The sequence below is a fragment of the Apiospora kogelbergensis genome (genome assembly GCF_038363985.1).
Source record: "Apiospora kogelbergensis strain CBS 113332 chromosome Unknown utg000001l_segment0_segment0, whole genome shotgun sequence".
Classification (NCBI taxonomy): Eukaryota; Fungi; Ascomycota; class Sordariomycetes; order Amphisphaeriales; family Apiosporaceae; genus Apiospora; species Apiospora kogelbergensis.
In genome coordinates, this window is record NW_027117418.1 from 3,552,647 (window position 1) to 3,572,051 (window position 19,405).

A 19,405-nucleotide genomic window follows, 5' to 3' on the forward strand; every position below is an offset into this window, starting at 1 on the left:
CATGCCCACTACTACCACTGCAACTGCCACCGTAGCTGATATCACACCGGCCGCGCCTGCTCCCCCAGGCCAGCCCGACATCGCGTATGCTCCGGATTTCCAGAAATGGCAAGCTCGAGCAGCAAGGCGGCTGGCTTCCGACACTCTACCCAGGACGGTCCCCAGGGGCTTCCCGAGCCGGCTCTCGGGGGATCTTGTGTGGGAGGGAGACAAGCTGGCTGATACGTATAATTGGACTTATGTGCTGAACGAGGACCAACTGGCCGAGATCGACTGGGCCGTTCAGCACTTTGCCTGTTTGATCCCGCCCCTACAAGTACACCAGGCAGACATACTTACTAACATCCCACTCCTACTTAGCCTTAGGTCTGCCGTTGGGTCATCTCTCGCCCGAGACATTTCCTCTGCCTGGTCTCCACGCCGAGCTGCGGCGCCTGTCCCGGGAGCTGCATACCGGTCATGGCTTCTTCGTACTCCGGGGCCTGCGCGTTGACGACTACACGCGCGAGGAGAACGCCATCATCTACGCGGGGGTCTCTTCGCACATCGCCACACAGCGCGGCCGCCAGGACCACAAGTTCGACGGTAGACCCGCCGACGTGGTAATCAACCATATCAAGGATCTTCAAGGCGACAGGATCGCCGCCGGGGGTGCCATCGGCAGCCCAGCCTACACAACGGACAAGCAGGTCTTCCACACGGACTCGGGCGACATCGTCTCATTGTTCGCGCTCGAGACGGCGGCGTCCGGGGGCACCAGCAAGCTGGCCAGCACGTGGCGCGTCTACAACGAGATTGCGCGCACGCGGCCCGACCTGATTCATGTGCTTTCGAAAAACTGGGATTACGAAGTGTAAGTCTTTGCTACCATTCCGCCGAAACGCCCCCTGACATATGTTCGCGTGGCCTCTTCAGTTTCGAGAAAGCAGATAAGCAATGGACGGAGAGGCCCCTGCTATTCCACTCGGCAGCAACGGGCTCTTGCCCTGAGCGCATTGCCCTTCAGTACGCACGCCGTCACTTCGTTGGATTCGGTGCTTTGCCACGTAGTCCCGGCATCCCACCGATTAGCGAGGCGCAGGCCGAGGCATTAGACACACTGCATTTCCTCGGCGACAAGTTCTGTGTGAACACGGACTTCCAGAAGGGCGACATGCAGTACGTCAACAACCTGGCCGTATTCCATGCCCGAGATGGGTTTTCTAATAGCCCCGAAAAGAAGTAAGTTGGAGCGCATATGCATTGATCCCATTTCTTGACTGTTGTGATGCTTAAACTGCCGTGTTTCAGGCGCCACCTTCTCCGGCTCTGGCTCCGCGACCCAGAAAATGCGTGGGAAACCCCGGAGGCGTTGAAGCCTAGGTGGGCACAGCTGTACGATGGTGTTACTCCCGAGCGCGAGGTGTTCCCTCTAGAGCCCTACATCCGCAGTGACAGTAATAAGGGTCGATAGAAAGCGCCTCCTTTTCTCCTCGCTGACCAGAGCTCCCAGTCTCCGTAGTCGTGGAAGGTCACAAGCGAGTCATTCGAACCCAGTATGCGGACTTACTTAGCCTCAACAGCTTGCGGGTACTTGTTTATTTATTTGTCTTTTTCATTCTTTCTTTCTCGAGGATGAGCTGGAACGACTCGGGATAATGGGTAATTCATATTTATCAAACCAAATGCAAAACAAACCATGCTGGGCTCCAAAAACCAAGAACCGTTCTGATAACTGATGCGACAGAGATGAGGATCTTATGACCAATGCCAACCGACTATTTAGGCACTCCTTTCTCGGGAATCCCGACCTTCTTGACGAGCTCGCGCGCCTCGGGGCCAAAGTCGAAGGGCTGACCACCGGCCAGGGCGCGCGCCTTGGGGTCCGTCTCGTTCTCGACGATGATCTTCTGGGCCATAAAGCCGCGGGTCCAGATGTCGGAGACCATCTCGCGGGCGTCGCTCTCGGGGAAGGTGGGGAAAGGAACTTCTTCCTCTTCTTCGGCGTCGCTACCCTTTTTGTCCCACATGGTCTGGCTTTCCGGGTCCCACTCCCAGGTCCAGACGTAAGACGGGTCGGCGTAGGCCCACGGGTTGGCGAGGGCGCGGCAGTGTCGAGAGGCCCCCGCGGGCAGGTAGGGGAGCACGTGCTTGACGTATGTGTTCTCGACGAAGTCGGTGACGAAGAAGAGGCCCATATGGGTTTCCTTGGACACCTTGGCGATCTCCGGCGTCGGCGTCTCCTGGAACCGGAACTGCGGGTTCGTGTAGAGGGCCCGGAGCAGGGCCGCGTAGTTGCAGGCTAGCTCGTAGGCCTCGGCCGGAGTGGGGTGGGTGATGGGCTTGTCGTTTGTGTTGATGCCTGGCAATGACGACATGTCGAATTGGCGTGACGAAGCAGAGAGTAATCCTAGTCGAATTATCTGAGGTGGAAAGAAGCTGGTGGCGAGGAGCAGATGGAAATCAAGACGCTCTGCTCTGGCCCCGAGCTTCTTTCTGTACGGGGAAGCAATCGAAGCATCCAGAGCAGAGGTCTGTGCATTATCACTTGATTGATTGCTTGCTTTTGCAATTGTGGACTGACGGCGATGTCGATCCCCTCATCATCTGCCATGGTAGGCGACGACCATCCTTTTCGGCGTCAAATACCGAGCTTAGCAGGCCTTTGTTCATCTCAAGGGTTTCGGTCTTGTGGTTTAGTGGTATAATTCTCGCTTAGGGTTCACCCTGAAGCTGTCATGCGAGAGGTCCCGGGGTGAGTGCCAAATCCCCCCAACGTTCTGCACAACATGATGACTAACAACGATACAGTTCGATCCCCGGCAAGACCCCGATATGTTTTTTTTTTGCTTTTGCCTACCCCTCTCGTCTCCTTCCTGCGGGGAGCATCAAGCTGGCCACCGGTGTGAGCCTTCTACAGGGTCTGACTACATATATGAGCGTCATTCGACACCCGGTGTGGTCGTCGGCTCCCGTGTAAATAATACGGCGTATGCACTTTTCTTCACTACGTCCGAATCAACCGTGAGCACCTATTTTGACAAATCGGACGGGCTGGAGCTAAAGTGGTACATACTACAAACTATTGCATCCCCTGCGAGGTCACCTCTTGTAGCTTACATTCTTTCTTATACTCATTCCACACCGACCGAGAGGGGACGGATGGGTACGAGGTGAACGTTACATACATGTACTGGAGTAAGCACTGGCTGTGATGCTTTGTGAGGTGTTACGTTGATCGAGCAAATGCACAATGCTATTTTGGGGTCAATACAGAGATGCATGTGCTAGAGATGCGGCGGCATTTGGCGTCGTATCTGGCGATATTAGCCAAAAAGAACCCACCACTCGGAACGGTCCGGCGTCTGGAAATCCCTCGATCGATATGCAGCTGTAGTAGCGTCCTGCAGTCGGAGCTGAGGGTGACCGCTCGTGACCAGAACTAGGACCTGGTCCAGGAGATGGCGCTTACTAAAGACTGCAGATCGTGGCTATAGACAGGCCGAGTATAAGTAAGAGGGTATCTTCTGCCTCATCTCACACTCCAAACAGCAGCACAGCAATTGTGTTGTGAACTGTTACGATCCTTGCCAATCCGTCAAGCACAGCGAAGATGCTTCTCCCCGTGGCCTTGACTCTTGCAGCATCCTGCGCTGCTCTATCTATCCCAAGGGGCGTTGGCGAAGCGAGACAAGCATTTCTTATCCCCTTCGTCTACAGCTTCTCGCCCAGTGGACGACCGGGTCCTGACAACTCACCATACTGCCGGCTTTCTTGTAAGAGAACCCTTGCCCCAAGACGCTCTTATTGCCCCTTTCGCCCCCTTCGCCCCCATTCCAAGACCAACAGGCTGACCAAGGACGCGGGCCCACGAAAAGTCAATGTAAGCGACGCGGCCACCAACGAAGACACGCAGTGCAAGACCGAGTACGGGCCATGTGCGTGGAGCGGCGAGCGGCCGCCCGAGGTGCCCAAGCCGAGCGCGCCCAAGCCGGCGAAGTGCCAAAACGAGGATTTCAAGTTCTGGTTCAGCAAGTTCGACTCGATGCGCAACTTTAGTCTCGAGGTGACGCACACATACCACGACAAAGACACAGGATCGGAGGTCGTGCATACGGGCGATAGCGGGTGGATCAATTTCGACCTGAGGGACCGGGGGTTCTCCTTCAGCTGCGGAGGCAGTGGTGTGTGCAGCATGCAGTTCTACAACGCCACGGACCCCCTCGTGGCCAAGTTCACATGAGGCTTCGGGGAGCTTTGCTGGAGAGGTGGTATATAGTGGTGCGCGTAGCTCGGGCGCCGAAGCAAACATGTTTGGTTTCTAGTAGATGGCCCAACTCAGCGACGTCGGCTACCCAGGTGTAGATATGTTGGTGAAGCGCACACACGGGGTGACGAAGTGATCGACAGGCAGGCCTCGTCCCACCCCCACCTCAACTGCCATTGTTGGTTCCGAACCGTGAAACAGAATGTCACACCCGGGGAATATGTGTACATAGCTTATAGTAGAGGACCAACACTGACCACCTCGATGCTACCTCGCCGGGGTCCGAAGTCAGTGGTTCGAGGCCGTCGTCACTGCCCGCCGGTGGCAGCATGTTTCTTTCCCACGCACCACGGTTGCGCTAGCATCGTCAAAAGTCAATGCCCTGAGGATGCCACGTTGGAAAAAGAGGTTGAAACACAGGCCCCGCCTGCCCGGGGTTTGGCCAAGACGCAGGGATATGCCATTGCCCAGTAGCCAATCGCATCGCGATGCAGAGCAGGAGGAAAAGCATCGTTCTCGCCATATCACATTCTGGGGGCTCCGGGCAATGGTGAATCCTCCACAGCCCCTACCTAGTTCGTGACACCGCACACTACCGGTGTTGCAACGATGACTACATCGGATTGTTTTGAAACTTCTGAGCCGTTTGCCGCGAGCCAGGAGAGATGGGGGAAGGGCTGGTTGGTATACTTACATATATGGCGGCGACAGACGATTTGCCATGATCGGTGCACCTGGGTTGCCTATCATCACCAAGCCGAATGTGATCGACAGTCTGATTGAATACCTGAGACATTTACACATGCCCATCCACCAGCTATAAGGTCTCGAACCCGTCATTAGCCTTTCGTCCTGCAGGGCGAACAGCAATCGGCCAAACTCTGCTGATGCGCTACTCATGCGCCCATCTCCAGCTCGTCGTCTACCCGCCGTCTAACAGACTCCGTCACGGCTGCTCCGACGGGCTCTGGCCTATGTGAGACCGTTGCTGCTTGCTTGCTCAGCATGATCATACCTCCTCCATCCGTGATCGCGAGCTGGCCCAGACCGAACTATGCCAGTCCAGAGTCGCAAGGGCCTGTCGGTCTTGGTATCGGAGGCACCATCATAGTGCTCGTTACCATCATACTACTGCTGCGCCTGTATACTCGCCGGTGGATATCCAACGGGTTCGGTCTCGACGATGTCCTCATCATCTGTGCATATGTACGCACATCACGCCTATCCCTGGGACCGCCCATAAATCCTAGTAGAGGTTTACTGACTGCTGCCTTAGGTTCCTGCGCTGGCATTCACCGTCGTTGGACTCGTGGGTGAGCAGAAGTTGGGATGGGGAAGGCATGTGTGGGATATCCCTCCGGAAAACACCTCGACATCGCTCAAGACTAGGTACGTCTCGCAATGGACGGCCCATCACCAGCCCAATGTATACGCTACTAACGTTCAGCAGTCTTGCGACCTTGGTCCTGTTCGACATTGCCACCAGTCTGACAAAGCTGTCCATGCTGGCCATGCTGTATAAGCTCACCAGCGCATCGGCAGACAAGAAAATGAACATTGTCATTCTAGGACTATCGGCCATCATCAGCCTGAATGCATTCATCTTCATCTTCGTGACAGTCTTCCAGTGCAGGTAGGTCTCCTGGAGGGTTAACGCGCCCCATATAAGTCGTCTACTATCTGACTCTCTCCCAGGCAGGTATCAGACTACTGGACACCGTCGGCTAGTCGTCAGGACTGCATTGACGAGGCCGCACATCTGGAGGCCGCCGGCATCATCAATACGATTACCGACTTCATCCTGGTCTTCCTACCGATGCGGACCGTGATGAGCTTGAAGTTGCCGTGGAGGCAGCGAATCGTTGTGCTCTTGCTCTTCAGCGCCGGCTTCTTGGCTTGCATCGCCGGCATCATCCGCGTCTACTTTACGGCCGTCATGACCAATGATCCCAACTTCGACCGGACTTGGAACTCATGGGCAAGCTGGATAGCCAGCGTCGTCGAGCTCGGCCTAGGAATTGTAAGCAGCATCTGACATACATGCTACGGCCCCTATTAGAAACGCCATGACGTGCTGACCTTGGCTTACCCTGCGAAGATATGCGCCTCAATTCCCGCCGTCAAACCTTTCTTTACCCACAATCTGCCCGCCATCATTGGAGCGGCTCGACGACGTTCGGGCAAGCAAACAGCGTTGTCCGCAAAGAACGATCCCAACTCTCAGAGTTCCAATTCACGGTGGTCATACGACGACAAGTCCGCGCCATTACCTGCTCGACTGGTTCCTGCCTTTATCAAGCAGCACACGCGCGGTGTATCCCTCCAGGATACCACGAGGTCCGACCCCGGAGACGAGCTCCGACTGCTTCCTACAATCAGCACCAACAATCAAAACAAGAACACACAACACAAGCGCAGCGCATCTCTCCAGAACACCCCTCCATCGCCCATCCAGCCGCTTTCAACATTCGTGCACAAGCGCGGCGCGTCTCTTCAGGCTGGCCCCCAGCCTAGCCACGGCGACGAGCCCAGAATGTCGATGGATGTCAACAAGCCCTTACCTAGCATCCGAAAAAGCCAGGCACTTGCCGCGAAGCACATCGGCCATCCTACCATCGCCACCAATGACTCTGGAATCCCAACACCGCTCTATCCGGCCGTGTACGATTCGACGCAAGAAGCCATGGTGCCTCCTCCTCTGGCGCTCCGAAAAAGTAGCAATGGCTCGGCCCCTACCACAGAGGCCGACGTCCCCCAAAATCCTGACGTGCCAGATACGCCATCTCAACAGCAGCGAGACGGCGTTCGATTCAGCCGAGAGGAGACGCGTCTCAGTACAGGGCCTCGTGATGACCGGACGACGGTGCTGATCATGTTCAAGGGAGACGAGGAAATGAACCATCCACCACCGTTACCAACAACTTCTAAGCCATATGGCATGAATACATGAGCCAACAGCAGTCTTCCTTCTTTTTGTTCTTGGACTTAAAGTCTTTTTTTTCTTCAATTTTTTGAGTAGCGATGTGATTTTTTCCTTGCTGTCTTTTATCTTGTAGCCATGAAAACTTATATCCCAGGGTAGAATTTAGGGGGAAAGGAAGAGGTAGGAGTTGTTCGAAAATGTTTAGGGAATGAACCATTTGTTAAATCTTCGAAGCGTATTATGAACGATGTTGACAAATAAGGCAGATATGCCATGATAGCATTATGAACAGTAGTGAATTAGGAGTTTAAAAATGCCGCAATGCTTTGGTTTGGGTCTTGTAAATCTCGTGATCGTGTGCGATGGTTGTATAAGGCTATACCAGCCGATGGTGTACTGCGCCGTCTTGTATATATGATTGATGGCGAGTGGCAGCGTATCTCTTGATGGAAATGGGAGATAGGCGAGGTCAAGGTTGCGGGCGCGCGTGACCCGTAACGAGGCGGCGAAAGTAAAACATAATACGCGAACGATATTTCCTTTTTCTTTTTTTCTTCTCTTTTTTCTTTCTTTCTATATTGTTTCCTCTTGGTGCAAATCTCGTTTTCCTTCTTCCTCTTCTCTGGGGATCTGTTTCCCGTTTCTCGATGACAGTTAATGACGACTGAGTCTCAACCCAAACAAAGGGGTTTAAAAAAAACCACCCATAACTAAACAATTGCAATTTGAAATAACAAGCAGGAGAAAACGACTGGTACGCTCCTCACACAATATCCTCAAAACCTCCCCTTCCAAATACGCACGGCCGCCAGTAGCGAGCCTCAAGCTCGCGCAGCTTGGCTGGTTCTTTCCGAGCCACGGTTGTGGCGTCCCGGCAAATCGCTTTTCCCTGCGATGATGCCTCGCCCAAACTATCCACCAGACACCAGCTTCCAGAAGCGCTGGTGTCGACGTCCTTGGCATGCCATTCAGGCTCATCAGTTCCTGGGAAGATTCCGTTCCTTGAATCGGTATTCCTGGCAGATGGTCTGATTCCATGGATTCTATTCCGGTCTGCGTGCCCTAGCCTGTGGGTGGCCAAATTGGCTTGTCCCATGTGGCTCACGCGGTATAGAGCTGGCGGAAGGTCCGCAATGCTCAAGAAAGAATTCAGAGGGAAATGTGCACTTGCAAATCCATGTGTAGTCAAATAAAAAACTTGGATGTCCACGCTGCTACAGATGGGGGTAAGCTGATGCTACAAATGATTTCGATTAGGATTGCCGACTTACGTTCTTCATTTAGCCAGAGTGGTGGTATGCTCGCCGGTGCGACTCGCGGGACTTCTTCAGCTTGCGCGATATCTTCTCCATGGAACTGAAGTGCTCTCCGGCCTCGCCAGTTTGGTCCAGCAATTCAAAGGCCACGGGGTTGTTGTAGCGCTGCAAGTACTCCTGGAGGGCAGAGTGGTGCTCATACCACTGCTCAATTAGAGGCTGCTCAGCGGCGCGGGCAGCGGCAGCAGCATCATCAGCGGCCGAGGTCTTGGAGACGGGCTTCCGGCCGTGACTTGACATGTCCGAAGAATCCTTGCTCTTACGCTTGCGGCCCTTAATCGAGTGGGATGCCGATCCCCGGCCAGACGAAGAGGACGGGGCGCCGGAGCTCAGAGAGGCTCCGTTGTCATTGTGGACCCGTCTCATGTGGTCACGCAAGTTCCAGTTTCGGGGGAATCCGCAGCCAGGAACGGCACGGTCACATCCTTCGTAGGTGCAAAGGTAGGGCTTGTCTCCATGGCCATGCATGGCGTGGGCCTCACGCTCATGTCGAAGGAGACAGGCAGTAGAGGAGAAGCGGGCGTTCTCACACGAATCAACCTTGCATCGGTACGGCTTCAGGTGGGAGTCCACGAACTTGCTGGAATTGGGGTTAAAGAGGCGAAACCAAGAAACGAAGCCAGGGAGAACTTACTCGTAGTTGCACTTGAGCTTCTCGGCCTTGTGGTTGCATTGCGAGTTACCCTCCCAGGGGCAGTGGAAAAGTCCGTCGGCCTTGGGCATGGCATTCTTGTACAAGGGGTGGTCCCGGGCAGAAGACTCACCGTCGCCACTGGAACGACGGGTGAATGCAGGAGGCAAGAAAGAATTGTCCATGAGGTCAGTTCCATACGAATCCTCGGAGCCGATAAGACCACGGTGTAGGCTGGAGTCGTCAACTGTTAGAAAACCGGCCTGTTGCGTGATACGTTCATTTCATACATACCTTGGGGATTGCCCGTCCATGATGGGAGAGGAAGTGCCAGCTTGAGGCGATGTTCCGAGAGGGACACTGCTCCACGAATCCTCAGGAACTGCGGGAGAGCCTGTTCGCGACTCCTCACCGGGGCTGAATGACGACGCCCACGAGGCAGTGGGCGAGTTACCTGTCAGACTCGCATCGAAGTCTAATTGCATGTGTGTAGGATCCATGTGTTGCTGCGGCATTCCTGTGGCAATCACCTCCGGCGAATAAGGCAATCCGTCACTGGTCATCCCCATTCCCAAGGGCAGAGAGGCAGGGTAGTACATCTGAGAGGTCACCGAGTGGGCATCCGAATCAAGCAGGTATGCCTCCATGTGCCCATTACCTGAAATGTCATAGCTTGACATGTGTGATCCTTGTGACAGAATAGTCGGGCGGGACTTCTGTTGTGAAGCCGCCTTGAGCGTCCTGTGCTTGTGGCTGTGGCTGCCGGCAGAGCTGCGCGAGCTGATGCGGCGCATGGGCTCCGACACAACCGCGGGGGCTTCCTCAGCGGCAATCCATTTACTTGAGATGTCATCCACAACATCAATGTGATCCTGTCCATTTCCTCTGGGAGTAATGTGGCCGAAAGAGAAAGGGAAGTCCTCGGCATCTCCGTGGAAGTTCTGTGTACCTTCTGCTGTTGTCGTGTCCCATACTGAACCGCTCAGGTCCGATGGTACTGTTTGAGAATAAAGAAAAGGTCCGCTGGCAAAGTTTCCATGGGAGAATGTGCTGTAGTCACTAAAGGGCTGGTTAGTGTGTGCTGTTTCCCACTGCCTATGGCAGAACTGTATACGCCGAACATGATACAAAAGAAAGAGCAGCAGCTGGTCCAACTTTGTTCCTGTGGTGACATACTGGTTAGTATATACATATCTACGTAAGAAGGGTCGTGTTGCACAAACCAAGCTGTAATATGCGTCGCCGATGATCCTGTATCACCAACGACGCCAAGTTCCATTCTAGAAAAGTCCGTGAGAGTGTCCAATGTGGAGAGGATTCTCCAGTTCGAAGATGTAAGATTTAAGAAATCAAAAAGAAATCCTTAGTCCGGCGAGAAAAAAAATCAAAAAAAATCCGTGGGGCGTATTGTCCAGCGTGGAAAGAAAAACAGGAAAGCAAGTAGTATATACGCGAAGGCCGATCATGGTCGATTATATCCAGATATATCGTGTTGCTCATCCAGGCGATAGAACAAACAGGCATTGAGTTAAAGAGTGCATCCAGAAAACGTTCGAGGCAGATCAGTCGGCATCCTTCGGGTTTCCGTTGGTCTCCAGTCATGGGATATTCGAAAAATGTCCTTTGGCGGGCAAAGCAAAGGCCTGATACCTTGTCGGTCGTGTGAAAGGAAACGCGATGGACCTCTAGGCAGCGAGGAGTCCGAACCGAGAAAAGGTAACCCCACAGGAGATTTGATTGAAATGAATCCAGTCACAAGTCCAGGTTCGAATAGTAACTGGCAATTGCCATCCAGGGGTGTAAGTTTCCATGGGTCGCGTTCCAGATAGAATTGTCCATGTCCATTTGGGTCCATACAGAAAGAAAGAAATCCATGGGAATGTCAAGGTTCTAGATTCGTTGTCACATAAAAACTGTCGTGGGCGATACTCACCATGGAGACGACGAGGCCTCGGTGGTTTTGATTTCTTTGTTTGATCCGCTGAGAAGACGAAGGCTTATCTTGACTCAGATATTGATGTTTCCTGGGCACATACGATCCTGATCCGGGGCGTTCCTTTGAATGTGGTTTCCATGGCATCCTTTCCGGGCATTTTGTAGTAGTGACATCCTCCGGGTTTGAATTGTCCTCGGTTGAGACCAAGCGCTTGCTGGTGGTTGATTGAACAGAATAAGAGAATACATGACTTCTCGCGCAACATGAATTTGTAGCAAACATATCAAAGCCAACCCCGGTAATGAATAGAAAGCATTGCAATATACCTCGCGGGAGTGTGGACAGAGTCCATATCTAGAGACGAGCCGTAGCTAGGCATCCTCTCCTGGTGTGAAACAACGGCAGTCATTTGAAGCCTGGCAACAATCCTGTGGTATGTTCCTCGAGACTGGAATCCTTGTGGGATGCAGTAGATGGGTAATCCTTGGGCAGTATAGCTGTTGACTGGGCGTCGCACAGTGACGATCCTGGAATGATACACTCAAGTGTTGAGATGGGTAGGCTTGAGTGTAGGTAGTAGGAAGCTGTTGTGTAATTCTAGAAGAAGTGGCGACAGTTGGGAGTTGATAAGATGCTGACGGTGAGTTGGGTTCGTTCGGGCAGAAATGATCTTCAGGCTGAAAGAAGAAGTGGGAAAATTGTGGTGAGAAGGAGGGAAGTTGGGCATTCATCAGGTAACTGGGCATCGGGCGGGTTATATGGCACACGAAAGCCATGGGCTGGGCAGAAACCGGGGGCCTGTCCTTGTTTGATGTGATGAGAACCCCGCTTCATTTCCCTGGTCGTGATGGACTCATTCGCTGACGACGGCAGACCGCTGCTTGTCGACCAACACCCGCCAAGGCTTATTCTCCTCACCATTGGCCCATCGTGGGCTCCTCAGTCCGGCCGTCACACTGGTCGCATGCTTTAGAGCTCTGCGCTGGCCCTTTGTGCTGCACTTGCGATAGGCTGGCATGGCGCGACTGGCCAGACATTGCGTCCGACTGGCCGGCGGCTTGGGTGGGCGAGAGGTGAGGAGGGTCTCATGAGTGCTGAGGTGGAGCTGGGCAACGATGCCCTTAGCCTATCAAGCACGGAGCACCGGGCTTGCAATGTGATGTGACAGAAGGACGACGGGCTGCAGATGAAGGATGCAGCGACAACGCACTGGCGCCGACAGGCCAGGAAGCCACGGGCGGGGAAAACACAACACCCTCCCATCCGCCCTCGTCCTCCTCACACCTCGCATCACCCATCATCCATCCCTTTGCTCGTTGACAGCACAGCAATCACGATGCGAAAGCATGCCTCACGAGCATTGGCAATGTGATAAATGACATGCCTCGCTGACCGTGGCTGGCTACGTTGCGTCGCGTTGTTAGTAGCAGCAGCCAGGTTACTGCCAGGTGTGTGTGTGTGTGTGTGTATGTGTGTGTGCGCTGAGCAATTTCCAAGCTGCCAAGGTTGTGCGTCTGGCGCATGCAGGGAGTGGGTGGTGCCAAGTGGAGAACCAAGGACGCAAGCGTAGGATGCTCGCGCTCAGACCTTCACGAACGACGCCAACCTCCGCGGCCACCAAGCATCTGCCCTCGACACTGGCCTGCAAATGTCCATCGAAATCTAACGACAAGGTGAATCCAGAGCGGTGAAAAACCTAAAGCCAACTAAATGACGGCAGTGAGTCTGTGAAGAATTTTCTGGTGGGCTTCCTTCCCCTCACGATCCGGAATGTTGGAACGCTTCCAAGGCAGTGATCCCACTTTCTGAACGAGCTGGAGGGGCTAAGCTCCAGCCGCTCGCGATACTTCTTACTTATACATATACATACCGCTGGCGATGTCCGAGATGTCCAGGTAGGTAGCTGGTAGGGTCATCCGCACATATGTTACTGTCTCTAGCGCCATTAGTCTCGGCGAGCTGCATATGTAGCACTTGTAGGTGAGAGGATCATTTGATACGTCGGTAACAATGATTACGAGGATACAATAGCTATCTCATGTTTCTCACCAACCTACAAGCTGAGGGTCGATCGGATTAAAGCCCATTAGGTCCTTGACGCCGCCACAAGATACGTCCGAACGACTCCTGTCCGCCCTCCATGTCGCTTCCTGCCACAGCGCCTTGATCTCTTCCTCTCCGTCAAAGCCATTCTCCCAGGCGAACAGCCTCAGCACCGACTTGGCCCCTCCCCACGTCTTGATACCTAGTACTTGGTTTGCCAGAACAATCTTGGCCATATAGACATCCTTGACCGCTTGCATCTGCTCGCTCTCCAAGCTGGACACCACTCGGCCAACAGAGACGGCACAGGCGCCAAACATGACCGTCCAGAACCACAAAGGTTGCGAATACTGGCCCTTCTGCATCATCGCCTCGGTGCGGCACACGTCGGCGATCAGCTGCTCGATAAACCAGTTAAGAACAAAGGAGTCAACCCGCTCCTCGCGAAGGATAATGTAGAGGTAGAAGTAGCATGCGATGAAGCCAGACCTGCTACAGTCCACCGAGCGTAATGAGGCGATGGCACCGCTATCGTTCGTTTCGGGGTGAGGGGAGCTTCGTCCCAGCATCTCTGACAAAGGCTCGGCGGTGTCGTCTGCGCCACTCAGTGTCGCGATGCTGTATATAGGCCGCAGGGCAACTCGCAGTAGCGATACTATCATTGATTGGTGGATATAGTCGGTCCTGCTGATATCAAGGATATCCCAGATAGGTCGGCTGGAGACACACCGGGCAGCCCTGTGAGGGATTAGTCAAGCCCGACAAGTGACGTCGCTCAGACAGAACCTACATCAATATCATGCGCTGGAGAAGTCCCGTGGTTTGTGGCGCCCCAGACCTGTCTCTCATCTCCTTTATTCTGGCGAGGCCCTGGAGATGTGATGCCACGGCGTCGATGGTGCCCAGCGAGTTCTGCACGCAGTCAGTACATGGCGGATACCAAGTCTCCGGAGGGGTGGTATTTACCTCGACTAAGGCAAGACTTGCTACTGCAGCGACTGTCCCATCATTGACAGCCGTTTCCGGGTCTGCTAATTGCTCTTTGACGAAGCGCATAGCCTGGAGTTTATGATATAAGTAAGGTATCCTGAATTGTTCCCCGTCGCCAGTAGTCCAAGCCCACTGTAACGTTGTCATGAGCAAGGCCCCATGAAGGAAGCCAGGATGCGAAAGAGCCCTATGGACACTAATGCTGGATGTCAGTATAGTCGAAGGTGATTCTTCGTTCGGAAGTATGCTTACACGAATGAGTTCTGGTCTCTTTGCACCGGTGTATTGTAGTAGAACTTGGTATTCATGACTGAAGCATACCGCAGTTAGCATTGGCTAAGCGCCACACCGGAGAGTTCCGTGGATGCTTTCTTACAAAGCTGAAATAAAGATCTCGACTTATACGGCATGTCGATGCCGGTGCCGGCGAAAGGGTCTTTAGGGGTAACATCTTGCAACCCTAGGTAACTCAGAGCTTCCTCTGGCTCTTGGGAACCGTCATGAGAGTTGCCTCCGTTACAAGATGGCGTGAGATTCGGGTTCTCCGTATAACCGCATTCACCACCGTGCCGTAAACAATACGTGCTGTGCCCCTGTTAGTCGGAGGATCTGTCGAGGAAGCAGGTAACGGAGTGGTTTTAGGGTGCCATGCTACCGGAACCGAGCACCGATGGGTCGGGCCCTAGACCTGCATCGATCGTATACGTATTTTGCGTATCCGTACAGATGCATTACCCATTTCCAACCAGGATTGATGTATAGTGAACAACATACCATAAAGGCTTCCTTTCGTCGCAACGAATGTGTTTCTGTTTGCATACAAAACAGCCTACAAAACGTGTGCGCGTTGTGCCGGCCGCCGCGACGGACGCCTCGAACCACGCGCGACTTTGTCAGCGACGATACCAGAGGTGGTCGGATGCAGCCACCACTCACCATTCCGGGACCTCCTATGGAACTTGCGCTGCCTTTGCCGCTGTGAAGTGGAAGTCTGGTCGAGCATGGCGAGTATAGTACTGGCATTCGCTTTTGCTAATGGGTTTCCTCTTTGCCTGTGAGACTGAAGGGAGGGGGAAGCTTCTGCTACGCGGGTGCATCTGTTTCGAACTCTCCGCTTGCATTATATCTCGAGTTGCCCCCCCTCAAGGCACCCGCATTTCTAAAAGACAAGGGCATATTATGAGATGCATCGAACAGGTGTGGCAGCTCCTGGAATGGAACCTGGGATGACGGGCTAAGGCTAGTGATCCTTCCCTCAGCAGCAGAAAGGGCGCGACTAGAAGCATCGCCTCCTCGAGGTCAGACTGGCGGGTGCAAACCACATCCGGACCCTAGCATCAAAGTACCTCGCGTTCAATGCAACCAATAGTTAGAGCAAATGGGCCGGAACTCGCTACAGAAGGGAATCCGCGCGGTAGTTAGCTGCAACTTGTATCTTCAGGGGTTGCAAATTGGTCATTCTCGTCCCCCAATTGCCAATTTCTCCAACGGTAGCGGTCGAGACTGAGACCAATTCAGAAGCTCGCCGGGCACCAAGCTTTAATCGGAGGCGCGTGATTGGTCAGATTTACGACAAAGATGCTGATAATCAGCCCTACAGCATGCGGAATACGCAGATGGTTTCCCATCTAGGTAAGGTGGGCAAGGACTGATGAAACCTCGCTACCTTGCTTTCCAATTATAGGCCCCGGAGCAGAAACGCGAAATGCGCAGCGGGGAACATATGGGGGAGCTGAGGCTTGCCATGCTTCCCTTGCTTGCCATGGGTAAATGTTGGATTCGGCCGTGTCATCATTTTGATATAATATAATCGGAAACGGGGTGGCCTGGAAACCTGCTGGGACTCCAGGCACCCGAATTAAATGCAAGCTAGCCGGACTCTTCTTGGCCAGCCGAGATAGTGTACAGATTAGGTAGGAAGGAAGCGGGTAGGAATCTGACGGGCGTACTGTCTATCCACGTGGGAAAGAAACTTTGGAGTCAGCTTCTGAATTGATGATTCTCTCCGATCTTGAGCCTCACTGAGAATTCCATCTCGTCTCCTGGCTCGAGGGCGTTGATTGGCGAGGGTTTACGACGAGCCCGTTAACTCGGCTAGGTGCAGCGAGATATGAAGCTGAAAGTCAGCATGCTTACCTGAGATGAGATAGATGGACGTGGTCAGAACTGTATGCACCATGGCCTGATGGCCTGATGGCCTTGATACTGTCTTTGCTGACAGAACGGGTCCGCCGCTCTTCGGCGCTGTCGGCGGCTGGGCGGCTTATTCTTGACGCTGCTGCAACCGAGGCATTCCAGGCACCGTGGCAGTGCAACGGCAGGCAAGAAGACTGCCAACAAGACTGCCAGGATTAGAAATCTCAGCTCTGCCTGCACCAGGCATCGCTGATATCTTCAGTCGAGCCTGTCTGCTCCTTTTCCTCATCAAATGCTCAGTTCTTCTGCGTTTCTGACTTCCGCACTTCCCATGACGAAGGAGTGAGCGACCCCCTCCGACCCCCACCAGACAGACAGACCCCTAATAAGTGTTCCCAACAGGCAGCCGGCTCCTGCAATAAGGCTGCTGGCTGCCCGCCATCTGTGTCCATCCCCCATCTCGCACGTCTCCCCCTCGCTGACTAGGGGGCGACCTTACAATGCATGCACCTGCCAACTTTAATATATCCCCTTCATTTCTCTTCTTCCTTGGCCAAACTCGTCCGTCTGGCTCTTTCGACCGCCCGGGTTGCTGGGTGCGTGCTTGCGAGAGAGCAAAAGGCGTTGATGGTGAGATTGGTCGAAATTGGGCTCACTTTGTCCTCGTACAACCCCCCTTCTTTTGTGCCCAACTGTTTTGGTTTGACACCGCCTATTCGCTGGCCAGGCTGTCCCTGCCATTGCCGTGTCTAACCAACCCACTGCTGTATCTTGTCTTTTGGCCCAAACCCGCGCTCAGGGCTGCCCAATCGCTGCCTTATTGTCTTCGCAACTTGATGATGGGCGACAACTGTCTCCGCAAACTCGGGATAGCATAGTCCCCAAGAAGCATAGTCCCAGACTGGTGTTGCAGCCTGTCCCAGGATGCACCTGGTAACAATGCCAGCAGCACTTTGTGTTCTGCATAGGCTTCTTTCTTTTCGGGCGCATTGCCCGGCGTAGAGTCCCCCATTCCAGGCGCGCTTCGGCTGCCAAATGCCTGCCAGCACTGAATCTTCTAGGCGTCGAGACGCAATCGGGCTGCACGTCACCTGGCCAGAGGTCCCATCGCGCTCCAGTTCAGGGCAACGATCATCCTAGCCTATCCTACTCGGTTGCTTCTGCCACTGACCTGGATACCTCCAGTATCCCGGGTGGCGAAATAATGGTATTTTTGGTGCATTGAATCCACGACGCAGGCGGAACATAAAGCGCCATCGTCTCGAAGAAATTTCTTTATAATATAATCGACCCCAGACCGAGATCTTCTACTACCAAACAGGACAATGCTGGACCTGACTGTCGAGTAAAGTCTAGTGACGCTCAGCACTCATCCTCTACAGACCCAAAGGACAACTTGACCTACCCGGAGAGCGTTGGTGATAAATTCCCAGGATTGTTCGTCCATCTGGCGTCACGATACTTCACCGCTATAGGATCTATACCAGTATATCCCGGACAAAGGCACATTTCGACCGTGGATCCTAGGTCTTCTGGAAATTCTAGCACGGGGTTTTTTTCCTTTCTTTCTTTCTCAAGCTTAATTTTCTGCTCATCAGAAGGGAAGCTCAGGACCTAGCTTCCCGTCCAAGAGGAGTACTTCTTCAGCCCGTCTGTAGAAGTGCCTTTTGATACCATTTGATCTCTCGGGCTAGGTTCGAGGTGACGCAGTTTGATCCCCAGGACTCGTTAAAGGAATGGCCAAAGCAGACGTGTTGTATCAGACAATGTCGAACGGATTTCGAACGGATTTGTGGAATTCCTCCCGCAGATGCGATCAGAAAGCAATGCCTGCTTTGGAGTACATGTCAAGACCAACAAGTTCAAGTGTTGTCTATGATGACCCTTTTATGAGTGGTGGCTACCACAGATCGAGGTAAGGCTCTCGGCAGAGACACCCTCCATTCGCTACTTGGACAGCGGAAGTAACTGTGCATCTTGAAGTGTCTCCTATCCTCCCGGAACAGGCTCTTCGTATGGCGTACCTGCAGCTGTCAGTACAGCTGGCCCAATCGGACGCGTCGAGCCTGCATATTCATCGTCACCAACCTACAACTCGAGGCCGATATCTGCAACCTACAGTAACTCCACGGCAACCTTCGGATCGTATGGCGGCCCAAGCCCCCAGGGTGGGAGGCCGGAGGCAGCTATTCGCCACACGACTCCCTTGACGATCTCGTTGTTTCCCCAAATGGCCTCGACGGCGAGCTGGGAAGCGCGCCAGCTGGCTCCTCGTCCAGAAACAGCGGGAAGGGACGTCCCCAGAGGCGACCATCCAACCGAGACGAGTTCGACGGGCCGCATCAGTTCCTGAAGCGACCACATCTCGAGTACATTGCGTCGCAGGAGCGGGAGCTGCCTCACCTCCCTACGCACCTTCTCGTACAGGAGCAAGACCACATCCTGACACAGGTCAACGACCGGCTGTCCCAGTGCGCCTTTGACTTTGTCGCCAAGTATCAATTTCCTATCCCCTTGACACAGGATGTTCGGCCTGTGGAGCGACCCTCTGACCGTAAGTCATGGCTTGGGAAATCACCTGCTTCCATATCGACGCTGACAGTAGACGATATAGGCGAATGGACCGAATGGGTCTATCTTCTAAAGAGACTGGCAACCAAACGGAGAATCCCTGCCAGAGTTCTATACAACGGGCAAATCAAGCAGTTTGTAACCATCCTGGAAAACTCTCTAGAGATGCGGCATGCAGCAAAGCACCAGTCGCGTCCTTTGAAAGACGACCGGAATATTTTACAACTGATCAGCGCAGGCATCCAAGTTGCCAAGATCCTCAAAGACGCCGCAGCCATGGAGTTTTTGGACCACCTTTACGTTTCTACCCAACGTCAGATTGACGAGCGTAGTGCCGCAGCCCAGGCTCGGTTTCGCTAAACACGGGCACATAGGCACCCAATATTCCATGAGAACTTCTCTCGTGGAACCACAACGTTATTCCGATTGTCGGAAATGAAGAATATGATTATTTTCACGGACTTCTCAGGCACACGAAACACGCCCAACGGGGCGTGGTGTGGCGACCGTAGGTGTACACAATGCACATCTGATGGATGGATAGGGCTGGCGTTTGGGACGAAGCTTCGACGACATTATCTTTACTTGTTGTTTTTCACTCTCTTTTTTGAGT

General features: G+C 53.6%; 7 protein-coding genes across 7 annotated transcripts; 4 read left to right on the forward strand and 3 right to left on the reverse strand.

Annotated features, from left to right (window-relative positions):
- Nucleotide 1: 1 nt before the first annotated feature.
- On the forward strand, nucleotides 2–1,453 carry PG998_001118 (uncharacterized protein; the record flags this gene model as incomplete). Its single annotated transcript, XM_066867936.1, has 4 exons — nucleotides 2–296; nucleotides 361–853; nucleotides 916–1,221; nucleotides 1,291–1,453. The coding sequence occupies 4 exons, from the start codon at nucleotides 2–4 to the stop codon at nucleotides 1,451–1,453; spliced, it is 1,257 nt and encodes a 418-aa protein (XP_066736351.1).
- A 304-nt stretch (nucleotides 1,454–1,757) lies between these two features.
- Nucleotides 1,758–2,357, reverse strand: PG998_001119 (uncharacterized protein; the record flags this gene model as incomplete). Its single annotated transcript, XM_066867937.1, has 1 exon — nucleotides 1,758–2,357. The coding sequence occupies one exon, from the start codon at nucleotides 2,355–2,357 to the stop codon at nucleotides 1,758–1,760; it is 600 nt and encodes a 199-aa protein (XP_066736352.1).
- Nucleotides 2,358–3,592: 1,235 nt separating this feature from the next.
- Nucleotides 3,593–4,222, forward strand: PG998_001120 (uncharacterized protein; the record flags this gene model as incomplete). The annotated part of the gene is made up of 1 exon (XM_066867938.1): nucleotides 3,593–4,222. One exon carries the CDS (start codon nucleotides 3,593–3,595, stop codon nucleotides 4,220–4,222), a length of 630 nt encoding a protein of 209 aa, XP_066736353.1.
- A 1,029-nt stretch (nucleotides 4,223–5,251) lies between these two features.
- Nucleotides 5,252–7,196, forward strand: PG998_001121 (Integral membrane protein; the record flags this gene model as incomplete). Its single annotated transcript, XM_066867939.1, has 5 exons — nucleotides 5,252–5,452; nucleotides 5,523–5,635; nucleotides 5,697–5,879; nucleotides 5,942–6,266; nucleotides 6,306–7,196. The coding sequence occupies 5 exons, from the start codon at nucleotides 5,252–5,254 to the stop codon at nucleotides 7,194–7,196; spliced, it is 1,713 nt and encodes a 570-aa protein (XP_066736354.1).
- Nucleotides 7,197–8,449: 1,253 nt separating this feature from the next.
- On the reverse strand, nucleotides 8,450–10,395 carry PG998_001122 (C2H2 transcription factor; the record flags this gene model as incomplete). The annotated part of the gene is made up of 4 exons (XM_066867940.1): nucleotides 8,450–9,065; nucleotides 9,120–9,350; nucleotides 9,411–10,175; nucleotides 10,340–10,395. The coding sequence occupies 4 exons, from the start codon at nucleotides 10,393–10,395 to the stop codon at nucleotides 8,450–8,452; spliced, it is 1,668 nt and encodes a 555-aa protein (XP_066736355.1).
- Nucleotides 10,396–11,905: 1,510 nt separating this feature from the next.
- Nucleotides 11,906–15,088, reverse strand: PG998_001123 (uncharacterized protein; the record flags this gene model as incomplete). The annotated part of the gene is made up of 8 exons (XM_066867941.1): nucleotides 11,906–12,178; nucleotides 13,110–13,833; nucleotides 13,886–14,007; nucleotides 14,062–14,287; nucleotides 14,338–14,395; nucleotides 14,462–14,670; nucleotides 14,860–14,914; nucleotides 15,022–15,088. 8 exons carry the CDS (start codon nucleotides 15,086–15,088, stop codon nucleotides 11,906–11,908), a joined length of 1,734 nt encoding a protein of 577 aa, XP_066736356.1.
- Nucleotides 15,089–17,987: 2,899 nt separating this feature from the next.
- On the forward strand, nucleotides 17,988–19,152 carry PG998_001124 (uncharacterized protein; the record flags this gene model as incomplete). The annotated part of the gene is made up of 3 exons (XM_066867942.1): nucleotides 17,988–18,136; nucleotides 18,205–18,341; nucleotides 18,389–19,152. 3 exons carry the CDS (start codon nucleotides 17,988–17,990, stop codon nucleotides 19,150–19,152), a joined length of 1,050 nt encoding a protein of 349 aa, XP_066736357.1.
- Between the last annotated feature and the right edge of the window lie 253 nt (nucleotides 19,153–19,405).